General features: G+C 41.9%; 1 protein-coding gene across 1 annotated transcript in view; it reads right to left on the bottom strand.

The window, feature by feature from the left end:
- Positions 1–9,097: 9,097 nt before the first annotated feature.
- EPHA5 (EPH receptor A5) overlaps positions 9,098–21,123 on the bottom strand; it is a 228,349-nt gene continuing 216,323 nt past the window's right edge. Inside the window, exon 18 of the mRNA XM_059471343.1 lies at positions 9,098–9,156. Coding sequence (XP_059327326.1) covers positions 9,117–9,156 — 40 coding nt within the window. The 3' untranslated portion in view covers positions 9,098–9,116. The remainder of the gene's footprint in view (positions 9,157–21,123) is intronic.

Consider the following 21,123-nt stretch of genomic DNA (forward strand, 5'->3'; position numbering starts at 1 on the left):
CAGCTTTCTGTTTTGGACTGTGATTTTATGGCCTTGTTAAGACAAATGGATTTGAAGAAGGTGTTGCTTTCATAGCTCCAGGTCCAATCTTTGCTCTGCCTCACTACTTAACCATGGGACAGGAGTGTGAGAGGGGAGTGGAATTGCCCGTGGTTGGAGGGGCATAAGACAGACATGAAAAACGTCTTTAATTGCCTTTACTGAATACATTACTGTGTTTCAATCAATTAGTGTGTTTCTGGAATAACTCTCCATTCTCTGAAGGCCAAAATCTCTTTCCATGGGCATGGCTGTAAGATGATGCTCCCTGTCAGTACACAGCCCTGCCTTTAGGCCCAGTGCTGTTACAGCCTTAGAATTTCCACCCTCCTTTATTCAAAGTCACTTTTCCAGCTTCTGCAGTCACAAGAAAACATGGCACACCTGCATTGACAAATTATTGCCTGAAGCCAACAACTTGAAAAGGGACTGAAACAGGACAAGGCAGAAGAAAAATTGCTTCATAATGTTTTATTCATGCACCTGACTGATGATGTATGGGCTACAGCTTTATGATGACTGGAAAAAAAAGAGGGAAATTTGTTGTATCTTTTGGGGTTTTCTTTTTTGTTTGTTTTATGTCCTTTGTTTTATTTTGTTTTTTTATTTATTTTTAAAAATGGTAACGATGGAGACCATGGTATACGAAGCACAAAAGGAGAGTGTTCTCTGAAACAGAAGGTGTTAAGTCACTTGGGTTCTTCAGTGAAAGAAGAAGAGCTCAAACCTCAGCTTCTCATTTTGGAAACTGAAGTTAGAAAAGCACATTCCCTTGATGCCATTTCAAAAAGAGATAGCTAACATTACCCCTGCAAAGGGAGGTATTTTGATGTTTGGCAAAGAAAGCCTGTGACAGAATCACACCGCTGACAGTCGAGTTGAAGGCACAGCTATCAGGAAATAAAGTCCCTCGTGTGTCTCTTTTTTTTCCCCTAAATCAGCTGTGAACAGCTTTTAAACGATCTTTGTATTTTTGAAACTAGCATCTTGAAGAGCTGCCTCTATCACAAAATCTGCAATTCCGTGTGCAGGCTAAAATGTTCAGCAGAAAATGCAGACTTGATATTCAGACTGAGAATGTTTCTTGGTTATTGGCAGTACTAGTGTGAATTCTAGATCACTAAACCAGATTCAGAGTGCTGCACACACAGATAGCAGGAAAGATTCAAAAGCTCTCTGCTGTGCTCATGACAAGGGCATATCTGAGATGCAATCATCAATCACGACTTGCCTGATGCACCTTTCATCCAAGAGATGAGAGCCTACCAGCAACAGAGACACAGCATAGATCACAAACTCCAGAGCCTTAGCACTTCTATAGAGCAAGTGGTCACACAGTCCATTTCTGATTCACATATTTTGTCCTGGAAATTTTTTTTTCAGTCTGCAAAAATGAAAATAAGATCATGGGTTGCCCAAAATTTACCTCAGAAGGTCTTAAAGTACTTCATTTTACAAACACCAAGAGAAATGTTTCCTCAATTCTACTTCTCATGCCAAGAATATTTGGCAAATCCTTCTGAAATTTTGCTTTTGTTTTGGAAGAAGAAACAAAGTTAATTTCCGCAGAGTCCACAAACTCCTCCTTAATCTGTGAACAGCAGATTCTTTGGTATCCTCACCTCTTCCCTGTGGCACAGCAGCCCGGAGTCCAGACCTGCTGGCCATGGCCATTGTTTTGTATGTTATGTTACATGGCCTTGTAACAGAAGATGGCAGCAAAACTTACAAAGGTATCTTGTGCTTGTAAAGCCAAATTGATTTAAATGTATGCAATATTCAGCCACCAAATATGTTCCCTCCTATATTTTTCAATAACTCTGCAGTAATTAATAATTCTGCACCTCTGTTGTTTGTACATCTGAAGTAGTTTTTCTTATGCTTTTTTTTCACCTATGGCTTTAGTTCAGAACACAGAGTTCACACAAGTGAAATTAATACAACACACAGAGTTCCTTCTGGTTGCTATCGACTGCTATGTAGCAACCAAAAGCCCTTTAGTTCTAATCAATTTTCCTGTCAGGTGAGGTGTGGACATTTTCCAAGGCACATCTTGTATCCTTCAAACAACAGGGACTGATCTTAGCCTCACTTTAACTCACTTACTGGCAATAACTCCACCTTTGGCTCTGCTACTTGACTTTTGTGTATCCACAGGGATTTAAGCAGCCTGAAGGTCTGGTGCTCTTGGGACATGTTATAAAGAACTTATGTCCTATTGAGGCACTTAAAATCTCTGAAAATTTAACATAATACGATGCTGGTGGTCGCTAAAAACAGTGGGGTCTGCAGAGATGAGATATTTTGGGGAAATAACCTGTCCATAATCTTGACACCCCCAGACGTTGTGGTGGTGTAATGATGCAGCCCATGGAGACACAGGGGCTGCACTGAGGTGAGCTGCAAACGGAGTGCAGACCTCCCTCTGAGCCATGGATCAGGTCTGCCCCTTGGGATGGTCTCCGTGTTCCAAAAGGGCCCTCCAGACACCCGGGACCCCTCAGCAGCAGAGCTGTGGTGGAGCAGAGGGGCTGAGGGGCTGTGACTGGAGCGTGTTTCTGCCTCAGCTCCGCTAGGGAGCAGCTTTGCCACAGCCACAGCCGAGAAAAGCAGCTCAGACCTCGAGAGCTGCACCGAGCTCTCTCAGCAAACCTTATCCCAAATGCTGCTGCCTCAAGGGTGCAGGCCCTGCTACTTGGTTGTGTACAAACCCATATAATTGTCAAGCAGATCTTACACTAAAGAATAAGAAGTCCTGCTAACAGACAGACTTTTTTTTTCTAGTCAAGTCAGAGATTTTGATTATACTCTGAAATCCAAGTACAGCACTCATTGTATTGGACCTAGATAAATGCTTAATGTTTGGCATTTGCTTCGTTGTACATGTTTGAATTTACTTGCTACATCAGAATATTCTTTAATATATAATATGAAAGAGGTAGGAAATTTGCTAGAAATGGGTCAGATATGGTCAGCTTTTGAGACTGCACTGTACAGTAAATTATGTTTACAGTTCAACACAGAAGGCACAGCTAAGTTATTCTACTGTGTATCTGTTCAATGAGCTCAGAGAAAATTCCAAAATGAGATTAAACTTTTGAACTTTCTGCAAAGGAAGAAAATAAGAAGTGCTTACATTCTGATACTTTATTAAATAGGTGGTTGCTTTCCAAATACTGAATAATCCATTCTTGTAGTGCTTTTGTCATCTGTCAAAAAAACCTTTGCCTTTCCTCCTCCAAACTGTTTCAAGAGGAGTATCTTTAGCTGCCTGTTTCACTGAAACCCACTGATAGTGCAGCTGTACTGTTCAGATTATATTTAAATTTCCCCTCTGAAAAATTTATTTTATGAGCTAGCCTCCTGTGGCCTCTCCACAGTGGAAGCTGTAGATTCTCCTTCCCTACCTGATGCACCTGGCCCTCCTGCATCCTTTTTAAGCAGCACTAAATACTCTGACAAGTTCCTGAGGAGCAGACCTGGGCAGACATACTCTGTATAGAGAACTTCTGCACAAAACTTAGCTGGTACACACAGCTGAGACAAATTGGCCAGGACAACAAAGGGAAAAAAATTATAACTTCACCTGTCTCTCTCAACTGCAGAAATGAATGACTGGCCACAAAAGATAAATTTAAATTAACTCTGCCTGATAAGAGACATTAGTTTACTTAAGGTGAGTCATGAGGTCTCACTTCAGTTCATCTAAACTGTCAGGATATTTAAATAACTGCAATAAACACTGAAATAACCAGTGTTTTTCAAGTAAAAAAACCCCAAACCTGTAGCTTCCATAGAAGGTACAAATGCTGTGCCTTTAACTAGCTCTAAATATTGTAGCTTACAATTCCAATGCTTATCAATGGTTATGAAAGTGCTTAGGGAAATTGTTTTTCAGCTGCTTCTACTGAGGGCCATTAGATTTGTGCTAGTATTAACCATACCTATGAAATATTTTTTTCTACAGGCACACTTTAAAGAACTGGATATTTTGGGAAAGCATTTGGATTGTCCTCACTTGCATCACTGCCTTCTGATAGATTGCCTTGGAACAGTTCAGCCTGCCAGTCAAAATCCCTTTCTGTACCCCCCATCCCTGCTCTTTTAAAGCTGTGCTTCTTTAGAAGCTCTGCTGTAGAGCCAGGCTTTCAGAACCAGCTGCCAGCTGCAATAACTGAGCACGGGATGAGCCAAGCTCCCTGCTCATGGAGAGCAGAGCAGGGCCTGGCTGGGCACAGCCTGCAGCATCCTCAAGCTGCAAAGAACCTTGGACCGGCTCTTCAATATTCAGGCAGCCAGAAACTCTTCCAAAGGATTTCCTGCATCAGGAATGCTGCCTGTGCTGCTCACATAGTTTTGTTTGCCTCAAGATAGTACCTCTGCTGGTTGAGGCCATTGCTCACCAGATCCTCCCAGAAAAACCCAGCCTTAAAAACTGGCAGGTGAAGAGAGGAATACCCTGAGGTCTTTGTTCAACAGAATGTCTGCCAATTGAAACAGAGCACCTGAAAGCAAAAGTGCCTTCTGTAATAAATAGTAGCTTTTGTTATGCCTTCTAACAATGTTTTGCCCTCACCAGGAAAGGACTGGTGGCTGTGACATTCATGGTACCCCAGACATATTACTGCTGGGTTTAGTTTGTGTACCTAATTAAAGCTGGAATGTCTCATGGCTCACTGCAGCCTTCCATCACATGAGGCCTCTTGACATTATTTATGCTACTGCTAAGTGACACAGAAACACATCCAAGGGAGAAGCAGAGAGGAACAAATGGCTAAAGAAAGGTCAGGGTAATACCACGTGGCTGCTTGGCTGCTTCCTAGGAGTGGAAAGAGAAATTCTGCTCCTTTTAAACCCCTCCTTTTTCTGTTCTTTGTTAGCAAAATTAGTTTATGGGTTGTGACATTGAGGGCTTAATTTTCCTTTTATTGCTTTTGAGGGCTACAAATACACACAAAGCAGTAAAGGAGAAATATTAATGTAGATGTTCACGGTTAAAGCTGCCAGCAACTGGCTGTCACACAGACAGCATCATTTCTCTTTGTGCTTTATGCTGCAGACACACGCAGATCAGGTTAAGACACTTAAACCTATTCTGTGTGATTCAGGAACATCTGTTGGCAAATTGTCATCAGAGAGCAAGGCATCAGAAATGCCTTTATTATGAGCTTATATCAAGAGCCCAGGCGTGCAGCAGGAGCTCAGCATTGACTTGAAGCTTGTGGGTTTTTGGTGAGGGTATTCCAGCCTCTGAAATCTGGCATGCAGGAAAAGGTCTGCAGTCTGATCAGTGGAACAGAACAGGTTTTGTAAGAGGAGCAAGGTAATGGATGAGCAGGTTTGAAGGAAATATGAGGAAATGCTTTCAAATACAACATGCACCTAATCTGTAGAGCTTGTTGCCATTGGATGGTGTGGGTGCTAAGAGCTTACAAAGGTTCAAAAAGTGACTGAATAAATTCAAGAGAAATAGAAAAATCACTGGAGAGTGCTAATCACATCACCACATCCCATTCACGGATGGGATTAGTGTAAGCTTTAGTGTACCTGGGAAATACTGCTTTGATCTTGCTTTGGTCTTATCCTTGTACATCTGCTACTGGCCACTCTCCAAAAAAACCCAAAAACAAGTAGAGTTTTTTGCATGACGTAGAGGAATAAATTTCACTGATGCTTTTTTTGCAGTTAGATCCTTAAGACTAAACAAACACTCATGCCATCATTTAGCGCCATTTCACATACAGTCAGTCCAGAAGTTTCCATCTAAACTGCAGAAATTGACAAGTGGTCAGCCCAGGATGATTTATTTCTTTCAACATAACATAGTGTTTCCTTTAAAATCAAACACATATTAATATGAAATATTTGCTTTATATCCTGTGAATCCAAAAAACATTGCAATGACACAAGAATTTTCTGATCTGCAGGAAATTCCACCCAAAATATTCTCCCTGTCCTAAAAGGCTTCTAGCCTGTAACTGTTTAGCTCTTCAGATCTTTGACTCTTATGTAAGTTGGCAAATTTGCTCTAGGTTGATATTGAGCAAAGAAAGACTGTGACAAAAGAGTCTTATTTCTAAGAAGTCTATCATGAAAATGTAGATCAAGAAAAAAACTATTCTGTGTCTTCAGCTAAGGCCAGAAACTAATTAAATGATATATTGAAGGGCAAAGTGAGACCATAAAAGAAAATGAGGAGAGTGAAGGGAAAGAGTTCAGATGAGGTTAGAGATTTTTGGAAGAAGAAAAAAAAAAAAGAAATAATGCATTAAAATCATACCATGAAGAAAAGGCCAGTGGCCTTGCTGATAGACTTGATGGTTCTGTGGGGCAGAGGTGGAACTATGTTACACTTCACAGCCCTGACATGACCTGGCTGATTGGCAGTCTTTCTTTCAAATTTCCCAACCATTAAGGTTTTAATTTTGTTCATACTGCCTCTATTCTCTCCTGAGTGTTCATTTCTTCCTATTTAGAAAAATGCCACATATCCTGCAATGGTATTAGAAAAAAGTGTGTGTTCAATTTTGTTTTAAAACACCAAGAAATCCAGATTCTGATTGTTCATCTGCATTTCTAATCTGCACAATAAGTGCATCTATTCTAGTGCATCTAGTGCATCTAGTGAACTGACTTTGGCATGCACATTTTTTGCAGGACAATAAATAGTTTTTAGCTGTTGAGTATTATGTTCCTCAGAGTGTTAGAAAATGTGTACTGTATAAGCCAAATGAAATTTGAAAACATTGTGCTTGATATTCAAGGTGTTTTGAGGTGTTTTGATGCTTTTTTGTGCTGTGTTGACTGGCAAAGGTTCCAAGCCAGAAGAGGGCTTCATTGGGCTAAAATTACCTTGATATAATTTGTTTCCTGGATGGTGTTTAAACTTTAGCAAGAGCTGTATAAACCTGACACTGGGCCCAGATAAATCTGGTGAGTGAGATCTTCCAAAAGTAGCATTAAGATCTCGTGGAATTGTGGTATCAGCTGATATCCAGCCATTTTTGTTAGAGTTTGAGAATGCAAACAAAGAAAGAAAAGTACAGAATCATACTCGTGGATTTAAATGTTTCTTCTTTTGTTCTGAAACACAAACATCTGGTTTTGGACACATGCTTAGCCTCTGCCACAATCATCTGAAATTAATCATGTTTAAACTAATAGGCACTGTGAAACCAAACAGCAGCGCCTCACCATGAAAGTAAGGGAAAAATCGTACTGGGATTTCCCCAAGTCAGTCATCTTTGGTGCAGCCTTTCTGTGAATCATGTAAACAGAATTAACACTGACTGCAGTGGAGCAGACCTCTCCATTAGCGCCCAACAGTGACAACCCCTGCTGACCCGAGCAATGGCACACACAGCCTGGGCTCCTCCAGCAGGAGTTGTGTGCATGTAGCTGTCAGAGACTACATCTCCTAGCCTGACAGTCTAGATTAATTCTTAGAAAGCAACAGAAGAAGAAAACAGTCCCCAAGCCGTGAATGAAGTTGTATGGCTCACTGGTGTCACCAGGATTTGATTGATGTTTTAAAACACGTGTGCCTGTGTAGAATTTATGGGAGCCAGTCACTTCATACTTCTAAAGAGAGAGTGGCACTGCTAGGGCTTCCTAGAGCAGAGGATCAGAAATGTTACCCTCTACTGACTGCCATAGGTGAGTGGTCACTTCAGCCTTTTATCCAATAGTTTATGAGGTCTTTTAAGTCTTAAAATGTGCTTATGTTATAGCAATACCCAGAAGGAAGGACTGACTGCACAAAATAAAATGGAAATCCAGCAAACCCTTGCCTTCACATTGCTGGTAATTTCTTTGACAACAAAGCCATTCATGTTTTGCAGGCAATAAAATCTCATTGTGTTCCCTCCCGCTTTCCTCCTCTTCATCCTGCATGTGCTTGTGAGGAAATCATCCATTTCTCCTACCAAGATGTCCCTCTCACTCTGTTTTGGGGGAAATGCAGAATTGATTATTATTTTGTTTCTAGACCCACCATCTAATTATCTATAGCATGTTCCTGTTAAGACTCTGTGGCCAAGCCTCTGAAGAACTCCACGACACAAGAGCTCTGTGCACCTGGATGCTTTGCAGGGTGCAGGGGCTGGTTCAGAGCTGCACTGAGACTCAAAGTGTCACCGAGGGGTAAAGCTCTTGACAGGGCACAGCAAACAGGCCTTCTACTCCTTGCTGTAGGGATGAGAGGGGGGCTTGGGAAAGACACTTAATTTTAAACCCACCCGTAAGACAAGTACTTTTGCTGTGAAGAGCATTGACATCTCCTCCTGGAAAGAGCTAGGTATTAGTAGTATTAAATAAGGCTTAAAGCCTTTGGCTCTTTCTGGTTTCCAGTTGCTTGAGCAGTAATATGTTCATCTGATGGGAAACTCACCTGTGGTTTTCCCATATGAAACTTAATATTAAGTTCTCCTAGGTGGATTCATAAGACATTCCTCATAATCCCCATTTATTTCAAGCCATTTTGCAGCTCTGAATAGTACAGTGCCTCATAAAGAACGTTTCCTTTCATTCAAAATCCATTTGCATTTTATTTGTGCCTCAGAGGAAGAACAATCCAAGCTGATTACAATCCACAGACACTGTACGTAATGAAAAATTAATTGCATCAATCTTTTTGCTGTACTGGTCTTAACAACTCATTTTGAACCGGTCATTTCTCCACCTGCTCACCGGGGCCCAGGCAGCTGAAGCAAGCCCATCCCTGACACTGACTGAATACCAATGAAGCCAAGGTCACCTAAAGCCAGGAGAGTGGGAGAACAGCACCCAGAAAAAGATGTCACTCCTGGACCAGCACTGTGTGATGGAAACCGAGAAAGTCACTGGAACACAAATCTTACCTAAAGCACATTGACAAACACACCCGTGCAGGAGGCAAGGTGCAAAGGAGAGAAGGAGGGCTTTGTTGAAATGAGAACAACAAACAGAGGTAGTTCTGGCTGCCTCCATCAGAACTGTCACCTGGCAGGCGTTGATGGTGGTTGTAAATCAAGATTTGCATGCTGGCTCCAATGCTAGTGATTTGTTCTGCCAGGTAAAGCGCCCTTGCAGAATGCATATTAATCAGGACATGGTTGCTGCTTTCCACAGTCAAAGTTGCTGAAATACAAAGGAAAAGTATCCATTAAAAATCCATACTTTACAAAGCAAGAGGAAAAAGCAGGGGGTGTTTGGGCAGGAATGACACCTGCTGCCTGCCTGCATCAATAACTCTGCAAAGCAGTAATTTTTATCCCCTGCTTGCGCTGAAAATGTTCTTTGGGTGCAATTTAATGCAAGCTATAGGTAAAGCATTTCATGTGCAAGAAGTATTCTGTGTTGAACTGTGAAAAATTATCAGAACTGGGAAAGGAGTGTAATTTCTTGATATTGGTTTGAGTATTGCAAATTCTCTTATGACTTGATCAGAGCCCTCAGATAGCTGAATTTCAGCCATCTTGTGGAGAGCTTAGTCATCATCCGCTCCCTGAGGAAATGGTTGGTATCATATTTCACCAGTTTCAGAATATTTTAGGAAGAGAAGTGTGAAGCAGAGTAGCCAAGAGAAGGGTCTCAGCCAGGTGGGACAAGCAGGACAGTGATTGCATGGGTGATTAGGAGGAGATGCATTGCTAACACAGTATCCAAATATTGATAATACAGTTTCTAAATAAAAACTAATCTATTACATGTTTACAGTCTCTGGCCTTGCAGAAACGACAATTAAAAAGCAGCAAAGCACCTACAGAGCTATTTTAGGATTTTCTCTCTGTATTTGAGCAGCTCTTACGGCTTTTACTCGCAGCCTGGAGAGACTACTTTGTCCCAGTGGCCCATCAGGTTTTTATATCCTTCTGCAGGCCAATGTGCACCCAGGTCCATCACAATCCTCTGTACTCCCCCATCTCTGGAAGCATTAATTATGTGAACATAATTAATACACACCTGGTGTTCTTAGGACAAATGACATTGGCCCTCAGGGACAGGAAAGGGAGGGAGTGTGTGACACACACACACGCCAAAGACCAGAATATCTTTTGCTTCACTCACATGGTGTCCCATATTTCTCCAGTCACTTTTGCTATTTCTGCTTAGATGGATGCACATTCTCCAAAGTAAACAAACCTGTGTTTTTGAAGGAAGATATTTTATCTATTGGGGATCCAATGTAACATGTAGGAACTTTGAAAAAAATACATGACAACATTTAAAAAATATGTTGAGGTTTCCCATGTAGCAGAATTTAAATTGAATTTTTTAAATTGATTGTAATCATTACTTTTAATTTTCCTCTAGAAAGTGCTTGCCACAGTTCAATAATGGAGGGAAGAAACAGCTGGTCTGTGCATTTGTGAGTGAGCAGCATTTAATAAGGTAATATGTTCATTTTCTAGGTGTCAGGAATTATGAATTTATGCCAGGTCAAATTAGTGCACATGTTTTCACACAGCACAGTGAAGAGCTTCATAGCAAGCACTGTGGTGTTTAGGATGTTTGTGGAACATCTACTTCTGGAATAAGAGGAGAGCCTGTCTGTTATGGAGATGTTATGAAGATGCAGCCTTTTAGAACAGAAGTGACAGGTCACATTGAACTCTCACCTCAGTATTCCCCCCAAATAATTGAAACAAGCACAAAGCTGTTGGCTGTAAAAAATGTGACTGGTGCACAAGCCTCAGGCTCCTACCATTTTCCTGCTACAAAGTGCCCCACAGCATTTCAGTAATATGAATAAAAACTAATTTTCCTTCTTCTGCCAAGATAGTACTATGATATTGTGTTTGTAGTGTAGATAAAAAACAGACATCATACTCTATTAAATTTTGGGCTAGGTTTTTTTTGCTTCTTCCCATAACCAAATAGTAAATATTGACTGAAGTAAGTTTATCAATATTTATTTTGAGGGAAAATAAATATTCCTGTTTGCGAAAGTGTAGAGCCAATTTTTTCAGGGAAAGAGATGACTCAAATGGTAAATTTCCCAATAATAATCTCAGTGGCTTTCAGCAAACAGAGGACATCCACTGGGGAACATTCAAAACTGACTTCCAGAGGTAACCAGGTGTTAATGCCAGACAGGTGCCCAACAACAACTGCTTTTAGACACAGTGCCATTTTTAGACTGTTCAGTGAACTTCTCCATTTAGAAGGTGATGGTGTGCTTGTGCCTGCAGGGAGACAGGAACTGCATGCTCTGGGCACCTACAGCCCAGCCAGGACAGAGGAGATGCCTTGGGTGCAGGGTATGATGCCAATCCTGCCTGGAAGATGTTTACTTCATGTGCCAAACACAAGGAGAACACAGGCTTGTGAGGGAGAGGGAGAATGGGGAAGCCAGAACTTAGGTGGGCAGTGAAAATAATTTACTCCTCAGCCCAGAGAGATCACAGAGGGACAAAGAGGTGTGAGACATGAATAGAAGGCAGTCTGCACTACTGTCACTGGGGAGAAAGCAACTGACCTTATTCAGCTAATGAGATGTGAGCCAGTGCTCCTGCCAGCACAGGAGGGAGGGGACATCCCTGGTCCTGGGGCACACTGGCAGCAGCATGAGCAGAGCAGGAGGGACACAGTCCTGTGCCATGGGCTCTGGGATGACCCTTCTTGAGCAGGGAAGCTGGAGCAGGTGACCCACTGTGGTCCCTTCCATCCTGACCCATTCTGTGGTTCTGTCACACAAAGGGCTGGAGCTCTTTGGCCTGGCACACCGCAGTCCATGAGCAGGAGGTTCAGAAACCTGGCCAAGGTCCCAGTTTCACCTCTTGTATTCTATTTTTTCCGGCTCAGCTCTGCTCTTTACCTTGTTGCCTGTGCACAAAGTCTTTGTGGATCTGTACATAGCAGGGGAAGGTCTGAGTCAGCCCTGAGTTTGCTGACCCTTGGCTAGGGGCAGTAAGCTGTGGCACTGAGCTAGAGGCAAGTGGTGCCTTGTGCTTACTGAGGCTGGACCAGGACTTTGCTATCACTTCTTTTTCAAGGCTCCATCCAAGAGTAGAACAGCTTTCCCCCTTTCTTCCACCCTCCCACTGGGAAACCACATACACTCAGGGGTAGAGATTGTCTTCTCCTTTCTCCTTACTCCTCTACCCCTTTCACCAGGAAGGAGAGAAAAAGATTGTCTTGAGACCAATAAATGAAGAGTTCTGCCAACATGATTTAACACTGACAGTATAAAGTGTCAATTATTAAATGTTCCATACCCAGTGATAGGGAAAGAAGGAGATGGATTACCAGTTCAGTGACACAGTGGAAAATATGCTTAGCTGATATGAATACCCAAATTGTCAGGTTAGAGATTACTCATTGGATAAGACAGGAGCACCTGAAAAGGTGCAAAACATAATCCTTCATAAGGCAGGAGGAATAATTTGCCTAAAAGTACATCAACTAATAGTTTTGACTGATTATAAACTGTGATCCTTGAATTATTTTCTGTTGACCTTCAGGAAAGTACCTGAGTATCAGGAGGATTTGAGGGGCTCCAAAAGCAAAGCTGTCACTTGCTTTGTTTTCAGCACAAATAAGTAAGCTCTGATCCCTTGGATATTACTCATTACATTATGTGCATCTGGGAGAAATGGTTATAAGAGGGCAACTATTTCTTTAAGAAATATTTTGTCTTTGGAAATTTTCTTGACTGTTTATATGAGTATAAAAGGTGAGATGCTTTAATGGTGGAAGCACTGCCAGCTCCTGCAGGGTTAAAAAAAAGTCTATCAAAATCCAGCCAGGGGTCATCATCCTAAGATGTTGAAGTGGCTGGGTAACTATTGTTCCTCATTCTCTGTGCCATCATGAGAACGATGACCATTCTCATGTCTCAGTCTCTTAGTGCCTGACTGCTTAGAAGCCTATTTGCATGTACACATCTTGGTACTGGTGAGTTTGTGCCACTACAGAGCTGATGTGGATCACCTTTCCTTCCTATAAAGTCTCTTTCTGACCTTTCTCACATTTTTGCTACAATGCTACAACATTGCTTCCTACCTCTTACAGAGGTGTTTGGGTGTGTGTGCTGCATGGGTGACAAGTATGCAGCTGTAACTCAGCTCAGTCTCTCGTGCTAGGACAGTATGCTGGCTGGAGCCATCCTGCCCGGATGATGCACTGGCTCGAGACATCCTCCTGACTCCCTGAAAGGGGAAGCTTTGTGTTTGCAGAAATCAGGTCTTGTCCCCTCTGCCTTCTTTCTACAGTGGTTGTTAGGGAGGCAGCTGGGGTGACCTTTTCTCCCTGTATGCTCTTGCATTACAAGCTTTTGCTTTCCTCATTTTCTCTAGAGTTCTAGCCAATTTTCCCTCCTAGAAACCACGCTGATTTTCCAAAATGCTTCCATTTATCAAACAGTATCCTGAGGTTTTTCCTAAGAAGGCTATCCAAGCCCAGGAATAATGCCTCAGACATTTGTGCTCCATTTCTAAAGCAGAAAAAGAAAGCAACATGATCCAACTTGGTATCCTCGTGCCATTGTTACTCTGCATAAAGATTGAGCTGGCAGGATCTGCACAAATTACCACCAGAGTGAGGACCAAAGAATAGCTAGAAGGAAAAGTACATAGCAAATTTAGAACTAATATTGCAGTAAAAGAGGTACCAACCAAAGGGGAGGACCTTTAAAAACCAATGTTATAGAATGAAATCCAATGTTAACATTCTATACTGTACAGAAGAGTTCCCTTAGGGCTATGTTCTGCCATGGCAGGATTTGTCTCCATAGGTGAATGGAGAGGAAAGACAATTGCCAGGAAGAACAGCCACAAGTGAGTTATTATCTCTTCCTGTTCCAGCAGTGACAAGTGGCAGAAGAAAAAATCAATCATCACTCTCCACATTGCTCTCCAGGATTTGAAGCAGCTTTATGCAGGACCTGGAGGAAATGGAAGATGCTTGGAAAGGTGATTCTAACAGCTAAAGGTTGCAGAGCTTTTCCCAAAATGGAGGAAGTTGTTAAGGACCCTTGAGTTTGTGGGTATCTAGTTTTTCTGTATGACTTCTAGCCCAATCCTCCTCAACAAAGAGCAGCTCTTCTCTTCTCCAGACTTTCTCTCTTTCCTCTAGGGTTTGGGATTCCTGAGGGCTGACCTTAGCAGTAAAGACTGAAGCAAAGAAGCCATTTAGTAAGTCCATCTTCTCTTATCTTTTGTCACCTGGGCACCAATGAGTCACCTGTGAGTTCTCCACAGTGTTGTCCAAGTCAATGCCAGGCTTAACTTGTGCCAAAGAACGAAGAGAACCTAATAGTGAATGAAAAGATCTTTTTTTTTCCCAATAAAAGTGTGAGGATGGTGGTGGGAGTGTTGTGATGAAAAGGCTCTGGGGAATTATTTAATGTCATGCTTGTAGATCGAGGGCTTTAATAAAATAAAAAAGAGCAAAGAGAAGACTATGTGCACCCTGATGATGAATGAATATGCCTGCTTGGTACTTCAGGGATGGATTAAGCTGTTGAAAAAGCATTCAACATTGGCTAAAGAACTGTAATATATGTGAAATTCCACAGTTAATGCATCATTAAATAATTTGCTGGAACTGATTTATAGGTGCAATATACTACACCATGTCAAGCCGTGCAGGATAATAAATGATATCACAAAAATATACTATTGAAACTTTTGTTCTAATCAGTCTTTTGAGTTTTAGTAGAACATAGTTCTGCAGAATTGTCCTATTGATCCTGATAGAGTAACATGTAAAAGCTTCATGCTACATATATTTTAAGACCTTTTCTTAAGCAATCTGGGTTGTGGTCCAGTGAATCAGGCACTGGATTGTGACTTGTGGGACCTACACTCTGGTCCTTGCTCTGTCATTGAAACTCTAAGCTGCTGACCTAAGTTTTTCCAGGCAGAGTGCTGTAATTCCCACTTTGAGACCTGTGCTCTGTCTTTCCATGGACACAATGCACAATCACCCCCCTGCCTGTATTGGACACACAGGGGCAGGGAAGGGGGTGATAACCATTGACCTATGAATCCAACCTTCATGGGACTTGGGTGACTTACTGCTTCTGGGGAACATCCTACCACTCCCCATATTCAGTGTTTGAAAAAGAAACGCTTGTTTCTTATCTTCCAAAAGAGAATATGCAGGGCAAAAACATTAGGGCTTCTTAGGGCTTCTTTTCAGTGTTAAATTCTTTACAGAAGAAGGAAATGGTCTTGGTTCACTTTGGATCTTGCCCAAAATGTTCTTCCCCTTGTCCTTCCACCCTCTACTTTCCAGAATATGCCTAGCCTCAGGGTTCCAGGGTCTTGCTAAGCAAGATCCACAGTCACTCTTACTGAAGGAATAGTTTCACTTGTAGAAAACAATGATTTACTAGGCCAGATAAGGAGAAGAGTAGTTTGAGCTTGGAAAACTGGTGGTGAGACATTCAGTTGAAGGAAGTCCTCTCTTCTAGTCCCTATAGGATGGTGTCTGTACTTTGAAATGTCTCTTTTGGGACCAATGTAAAGGACCCTGATGCTTGCTGGTGAATTTAGATGCACCACTCTAATGGATGAGCTAATTGTAATTAATAATTTATTTGATTAATTTAACCCCTATAAGTTTTTGTGCTGTTCAGTTTGCAAACAAGACTATTTTTTCCCTTCTTTCTAAATTATTAAGCAAGCATTTTATTCAGCTATATTTCAGCCTACTGGAAATAATTGCTAAGTTTTATTTGAATCTGTTGTTCATACTGTGTGATTGGTCATGCTGTAATTAAGAACTGTATTCTTTCACATTTTGTTGCAGTCCAGAGTTTACCAATAATCTCTAATTACAAAATCACAGAATCACAGAATATGCTGAGTTCAGCTCCTGGCCCTGCACAGATCCATCCCCAAGAGTCACACCCTGTGCCTGAGAGCATTGTCCAAATGATTCTTGAACTCTGTCAGGCTTGGAGCTGTGACCACTTCCCTGGGGAGCTGTTCCAGTGCCCAAAGGGTGAAGAACCTGTTCCTAATATCGAACCTAAACCTCCCCTGACACAACTTCATGCTGTTCCCTCGGGTCCTGTCCCTGGTCACCACAGAGGAGAGATCAGTGCCTGCCCCTCTCTTCCCCTCCCCAGGAAGTTGTGACTGCAGTGAGGTCTCCCCTCAGTCTCCTCTGCTCCAGGCTGAACAGCCCCAGTGACCTCAGCCACTCCTCACACAGCTTCCCCTCAAGGCCTTTGCCACCCTTGTTGCCCTCTTTGGTTCAGTCTCTAATAGTTTCAGTGTCTTTCTTATCTTGTGGCACCCAAAACTGTACACAGGACTCGAGCTGAGGCCACCCCAGTGCAGAGCAGAGTGGGACAATCCCCACCCTTGACAAGACTTACGCAGGTTCCTCCATCCTCACTGGCTGCCCATTGTCCAGGAGCTCCATGCAATCTCAAGCCCAGACCTTCACTCTTGGTCTGATCAAAGTTCTAAGTGTCTGTGTTTCAGTTCTGTTCCCAGATTGTTGTTGGGTTTCCTGGCGTGACAGCAGACCTGACTTGGTACTTTCCTTTATGGTTTCTGGACTGCTGAGAGAAGATGTCACTGCCTCTGCTCTGCCTGGGCTGCCCAGTCACTCGGGTCACCCTCAGAGCCATGCCCAGTCACTCAGGACACTGCCCTGGGTCAGACACCTCAGGGCCATGTCCAGTCACTCAGGTCACACCTCAGGGCCATGTCCAGTCACTCAGGTCACTCTCAGAGCCATGCCCAGTCACTCAGGTCACACCTCAGGGCCATGCCCAATCACTCAGGTCACCCTCAGGGCCATGTCCAGTCACTCAGGTCACTGCCCTGGGTCAGACACCTCAGGGCCATGTCCAGTCACTCAGGTCACAGCTCAGGGCCATGCCCAGTCACTCAGGTCACCCCCAGGGCCATGCCCAGTCACTCAGGTCACTGCCCAGCTCATGCTGCTGCCGTCCTCAGCTCCCAGCCTTCCCTTGTGAGGTCACTCCAATCTTGCAGCTCTCTGGTAAATGTTTTTTACTGGAGTAATCCTGAGGAGAGTGTTTAGTACCAAACAAAAGAAAGAATCTCTCTCTCTGCCTTGATTCAAGGAAGAATTAAGTTGTCTTTTAGCAGTGATTTTGGCATTTTAGAGGAGAAGCTGGTTCATATTTTGAATGAAACTTTAAATTTCCCTGAAGTGCCATGACCACAACAGTGTTTGTAAGCAGTGATAAGGGAGAACTATTATGTTTAATAAGTAGGAGGTGTCACTAATGTGAATGCAACTTAAACACTAGAATAAAGAGCTTCTGTGAAAAGAAGGATCCATATCTCCTGAGAAGATTCTTAACATTGGTCAAAGCCAGACAGCTTTTGAAGGAGCGATTATTAAAAATAACCTTTAAGGGGGATCATATTTTGAGATGGAGATGTAACTCTTTTAATGTTTATGTTGTTTAAAAACTTCTTTCTAGAGGTCAAGAAGTCTCACTATCTAAGAGAAAGATTTCCAAATGCATTTTTTGAGTTGCACAGCACCCCCCTCCCTATGAGAGCAGCTGCAAAAGATGTTAGGAAAAGATGGTATTCCACTGGGGAAGGGGAGGCAGACATTAAAATGTTTGTTTTGGCCAGACTGAGCGTGGCAGTGCCCTTTCCAGAATATGTGCTGCACTGAAGTTGATGGGAATGCTGATCTGAATTACATGAGGACCAAGAAAAACCAGGCACTCTAGTGAATTCTAGAGCACACAGGACTATTAGCAAATTTTTATAACATAAGACCAGCTCTCTGCCAGTGCAAATCAGCTTACTGTTGCTGAAATACATGATCTCAGTTGAAGCAATCAGTTACAGTTATGCTACTTTACAACATATTCCAATTGAAAATCTGTCTGAGAGCTTGTGTTAACCTCCCTAATTGACAGAAAATGTTCCCAAGATTAAAAACTGACCTAAACATCACCATCATCTCTTTAATATCCATCTTTACTGTACCATATGCCTGATAAAATACCGCTACTGCAAAACAAGAAAACTGCTGCCAAGATAGAGAATCTGTTAAGGGAGTCACTTTTCTTTTAAGCCTTGGAAATACACTAACTCTAAGAAAACAGGCACTTGGAGAGCACCTTGGTGAGCTATGGTCCATGTTCAGAAATGTTGCAGCTAATTAGCAGCCAGAGTTTCCAGAGAGAAAAAACTCTGACATGATGGAAAGGCTCCTTGCAGTGTCTCAGCCCCCAAGAGTTTTGATGCTGGCACAGTTACTGATGCAACTTCTACATTAAATTAATCTAAAGAGGGAGCCACAACAAAGGACTTCTAAATGAAGTGAATGTTCTGTAGCTCACGCCTATTTGGTACTTGCTTACTGACCACTGCTTTTTCAATTGTAGCATTTTCAGGAGATGCAGTCATCATGGAAAACAAAATTTTATGGCCCTTCTAGTTCTGTAAGTCACTTAGTACTATTATGAGTATTCTGTGAATTGTGTAAGAGTTGATAATTTTATTTTTCAGCATAGAAGAACTTGTTCTTCTGTCATAAAAGTATTTGCACTGAGTTGCCATAGTTTTCTCCACATGTAGTGAATTACCCCACCAATTCCAAAAAGCTTCTGTATTGTCATCTTCAAGATATCTGCTGTTGGCTCTCAGTGAGTAAAGATTCCAAACCACTGCTGTAGCAGGCAGCCTGAAGAGTCCTTCAGATCCTTCTTTACTTTTAACTGTACAATTTTGATGCACTTTCCAGAGAACAAGATAAGGAATCATGTAACTTGCAGTGAATCTCAGTGATGAAGCTATCCAGCATGGAATGAATTAGCTGCCACTATCTGAAAATCACTTGTGTGAGGTAAAAGCATTTTAAGTGATGAATTAAATATCATGATTCGAGTTGCATGAATAAGCAACTAAGAAAGAATGGCATTGCCACACAGCTTGGTGAATTTCCCAATCTTTCCCGTGTACACGTGTCATCTCAACAAAGGCCTCTTTGTTTGCTTTCGGTTTCTAATTTGTATTTCATCCTTGGAAGTGTTATGTGTAGGCACAACAGCCTTCCTCCAGTAAATACTCCTTCAGTATTATCCAAGCTGGATGTGATTCAGACTAATGAAGCAAAAAATCAGCTTCTCATATGTGGGCAGAATGAGCAGAATTGCTTCCTTCTCCTGGTACAGTCTACCTCATCAGAGGTGCTTTTGAAGAAACAATTTTTTGTTCTTTCCTGTTTCAGTTATTTTTTCTGCATCCAGGTCAGTCTGCACAAAAGGTGGAAATTGGGAATTAATTATTGCTACCTGTGTTCCTTTGAAGCTTGTTTCTGCAAATATTGTTACAGTCTGGATTCCATCCCTGCAATTTAAATGAACAATTGGTACTTTACTGACCCCATTTCTTGTAGCTATTTCAGGAATTAGAGTGCTTAGCAAAGACCTTGCTGGCAATAACAGCTGAGAGTGCATGGCAGAATGATTACCCTGTTCATTCCCTGCCTGTTCTCAAACTGCAACTGTGTTTTTAAAGGGGAAAAAAGCTCCCTGAAATGTATTCAGGTTGTGCGTGCTTGGCTCAAGTGCAGGCATGAGGCTCAGAAAATTTCAGTCCATAGGTTTACCTCTGGTGATTCTCTGTGGCTCTGCTTTCCCAGGGACTCTGGTCACCGTCATATTTTCTGAAAAATCCCTTCACCAGGATTTCTTCTCCTGGGAAGCTGAGAAGCCTCAGAGAAAAATGAAAACAATAATGATCTAATTTGCTTCTCCTGTGTTTTGCTGCTTTGGAATGCGGTTTGGACATTGTTTACCAACTAGTCATTGTTTTACTGGTTTCATGTAAATGGTTTTAACTTAATAACAAATAACAAATAAATCAATAACAAATAACAATACACAAATATATAATATACAATAACAAATAACAAATCATGGTCCAGCTGTGTCAAGACTCTGGAGAGAGTCACAAATTTTTCATTATTATCCTTTAGCCTTCTGCCTGTATCCGTTCTCTATTCTTTAGTATAGTTTAGTATAGCATAATATAATATAATAATATAATATAATATAATATAATATAATATAATATAATATAATATAATATAATATAATATAATATAATATAATATAATATAATATAACATAATAATAAATTAGCCTTCTAAGAACATGGAGTCAGATTCATCTTTCCTCCCCACGATGGGGGACCCCAGAAAATACCACAGACTATGGTCACTAGATTTTCCTTTTGTGCAGCAGTTCTTGGTGTCCCTTTGCATGCCACAGTGCCCATGGGGGAACAGGAGTGTGCCATGAAATATTCTCCAGAGCTGCTCACAGCACCTCCACAGCATGGGAAGCGTCCTGCTTCCCACAGGAATCACTTCTGCAGTGCAAGGCTGCACACAGCATCCCTGCCTCACTGGCAGCAGGTCAGAGACCGGGAGCTGAGCCCAGCTCCCAGATTAGCTCTTCCTCTGTGACTGCTCTCACCAGCTCCTGCCTGCTGTGGGAAGCCCAATCAGCCTCCCAGACTCGCTCAGACTCTCGGTTTCTGGACTGAGATTTCTATGTGCTGAGTTTAACCAATTTAGTGGGAAATAAACCTGTGGAAAGCAGCTTCCAAAGCACTCTTCTGACAGTGTGAGATCTCCCCCTGCATTTGAACAAGCATAACAGATGCAAAAAAAAACCCCTGCGTGTATTCACAAGTTTTGGTTTGAATACTTCTCCCATGAAAGAGGACAGCTATTCCTTTATAGAACAATTTCCCACTGAAAGAAGTAAAATTTAACTACTCACCCAGCTCATAAATATTAATTTGCAGTTAATAAGTCTTTTTTTTGTGCTAATAATTTGAAATTTTGCTACAAATGTCTGGCCTGTCAAAGCCTGCATATTAATTATAAATAAACGTGACTCCTCATCTTTCTAATGAAATAATAGTTTAATCTCAGGACTGCCACTTTTCATTGGGAATGATGAATGACATCTTGGGAATGACAGCATGCCAGTGAAGTATATACTGCATGAAGTATAAGCAGTGTCAAACAGCTTATACTTCAAAGTGTCTCAGGTTTGGCTAATGGTTGAAACAATAAAATAAGGAGATTGGCAAACTAGAGAACAACTCCCTAGTTGTAGTTTTCCCATGCATAATA

Source organism: Ammospiza nelsoni, chromosome 4 (assembly GCF_027579445.1).
Source record: "Ammospiza nelsoni isolate bAmmNel1 chromosome 4, bAmmNel1.pri, whole genome shotgun sequence".
Classification (NCBI taxonomy): domain Eukaryota; kingdom Metazoa; phylum Chordata; class Aves; order Passeriformes; family Passerellidae; genus Ammospiza; species Ammospiza nelsoni.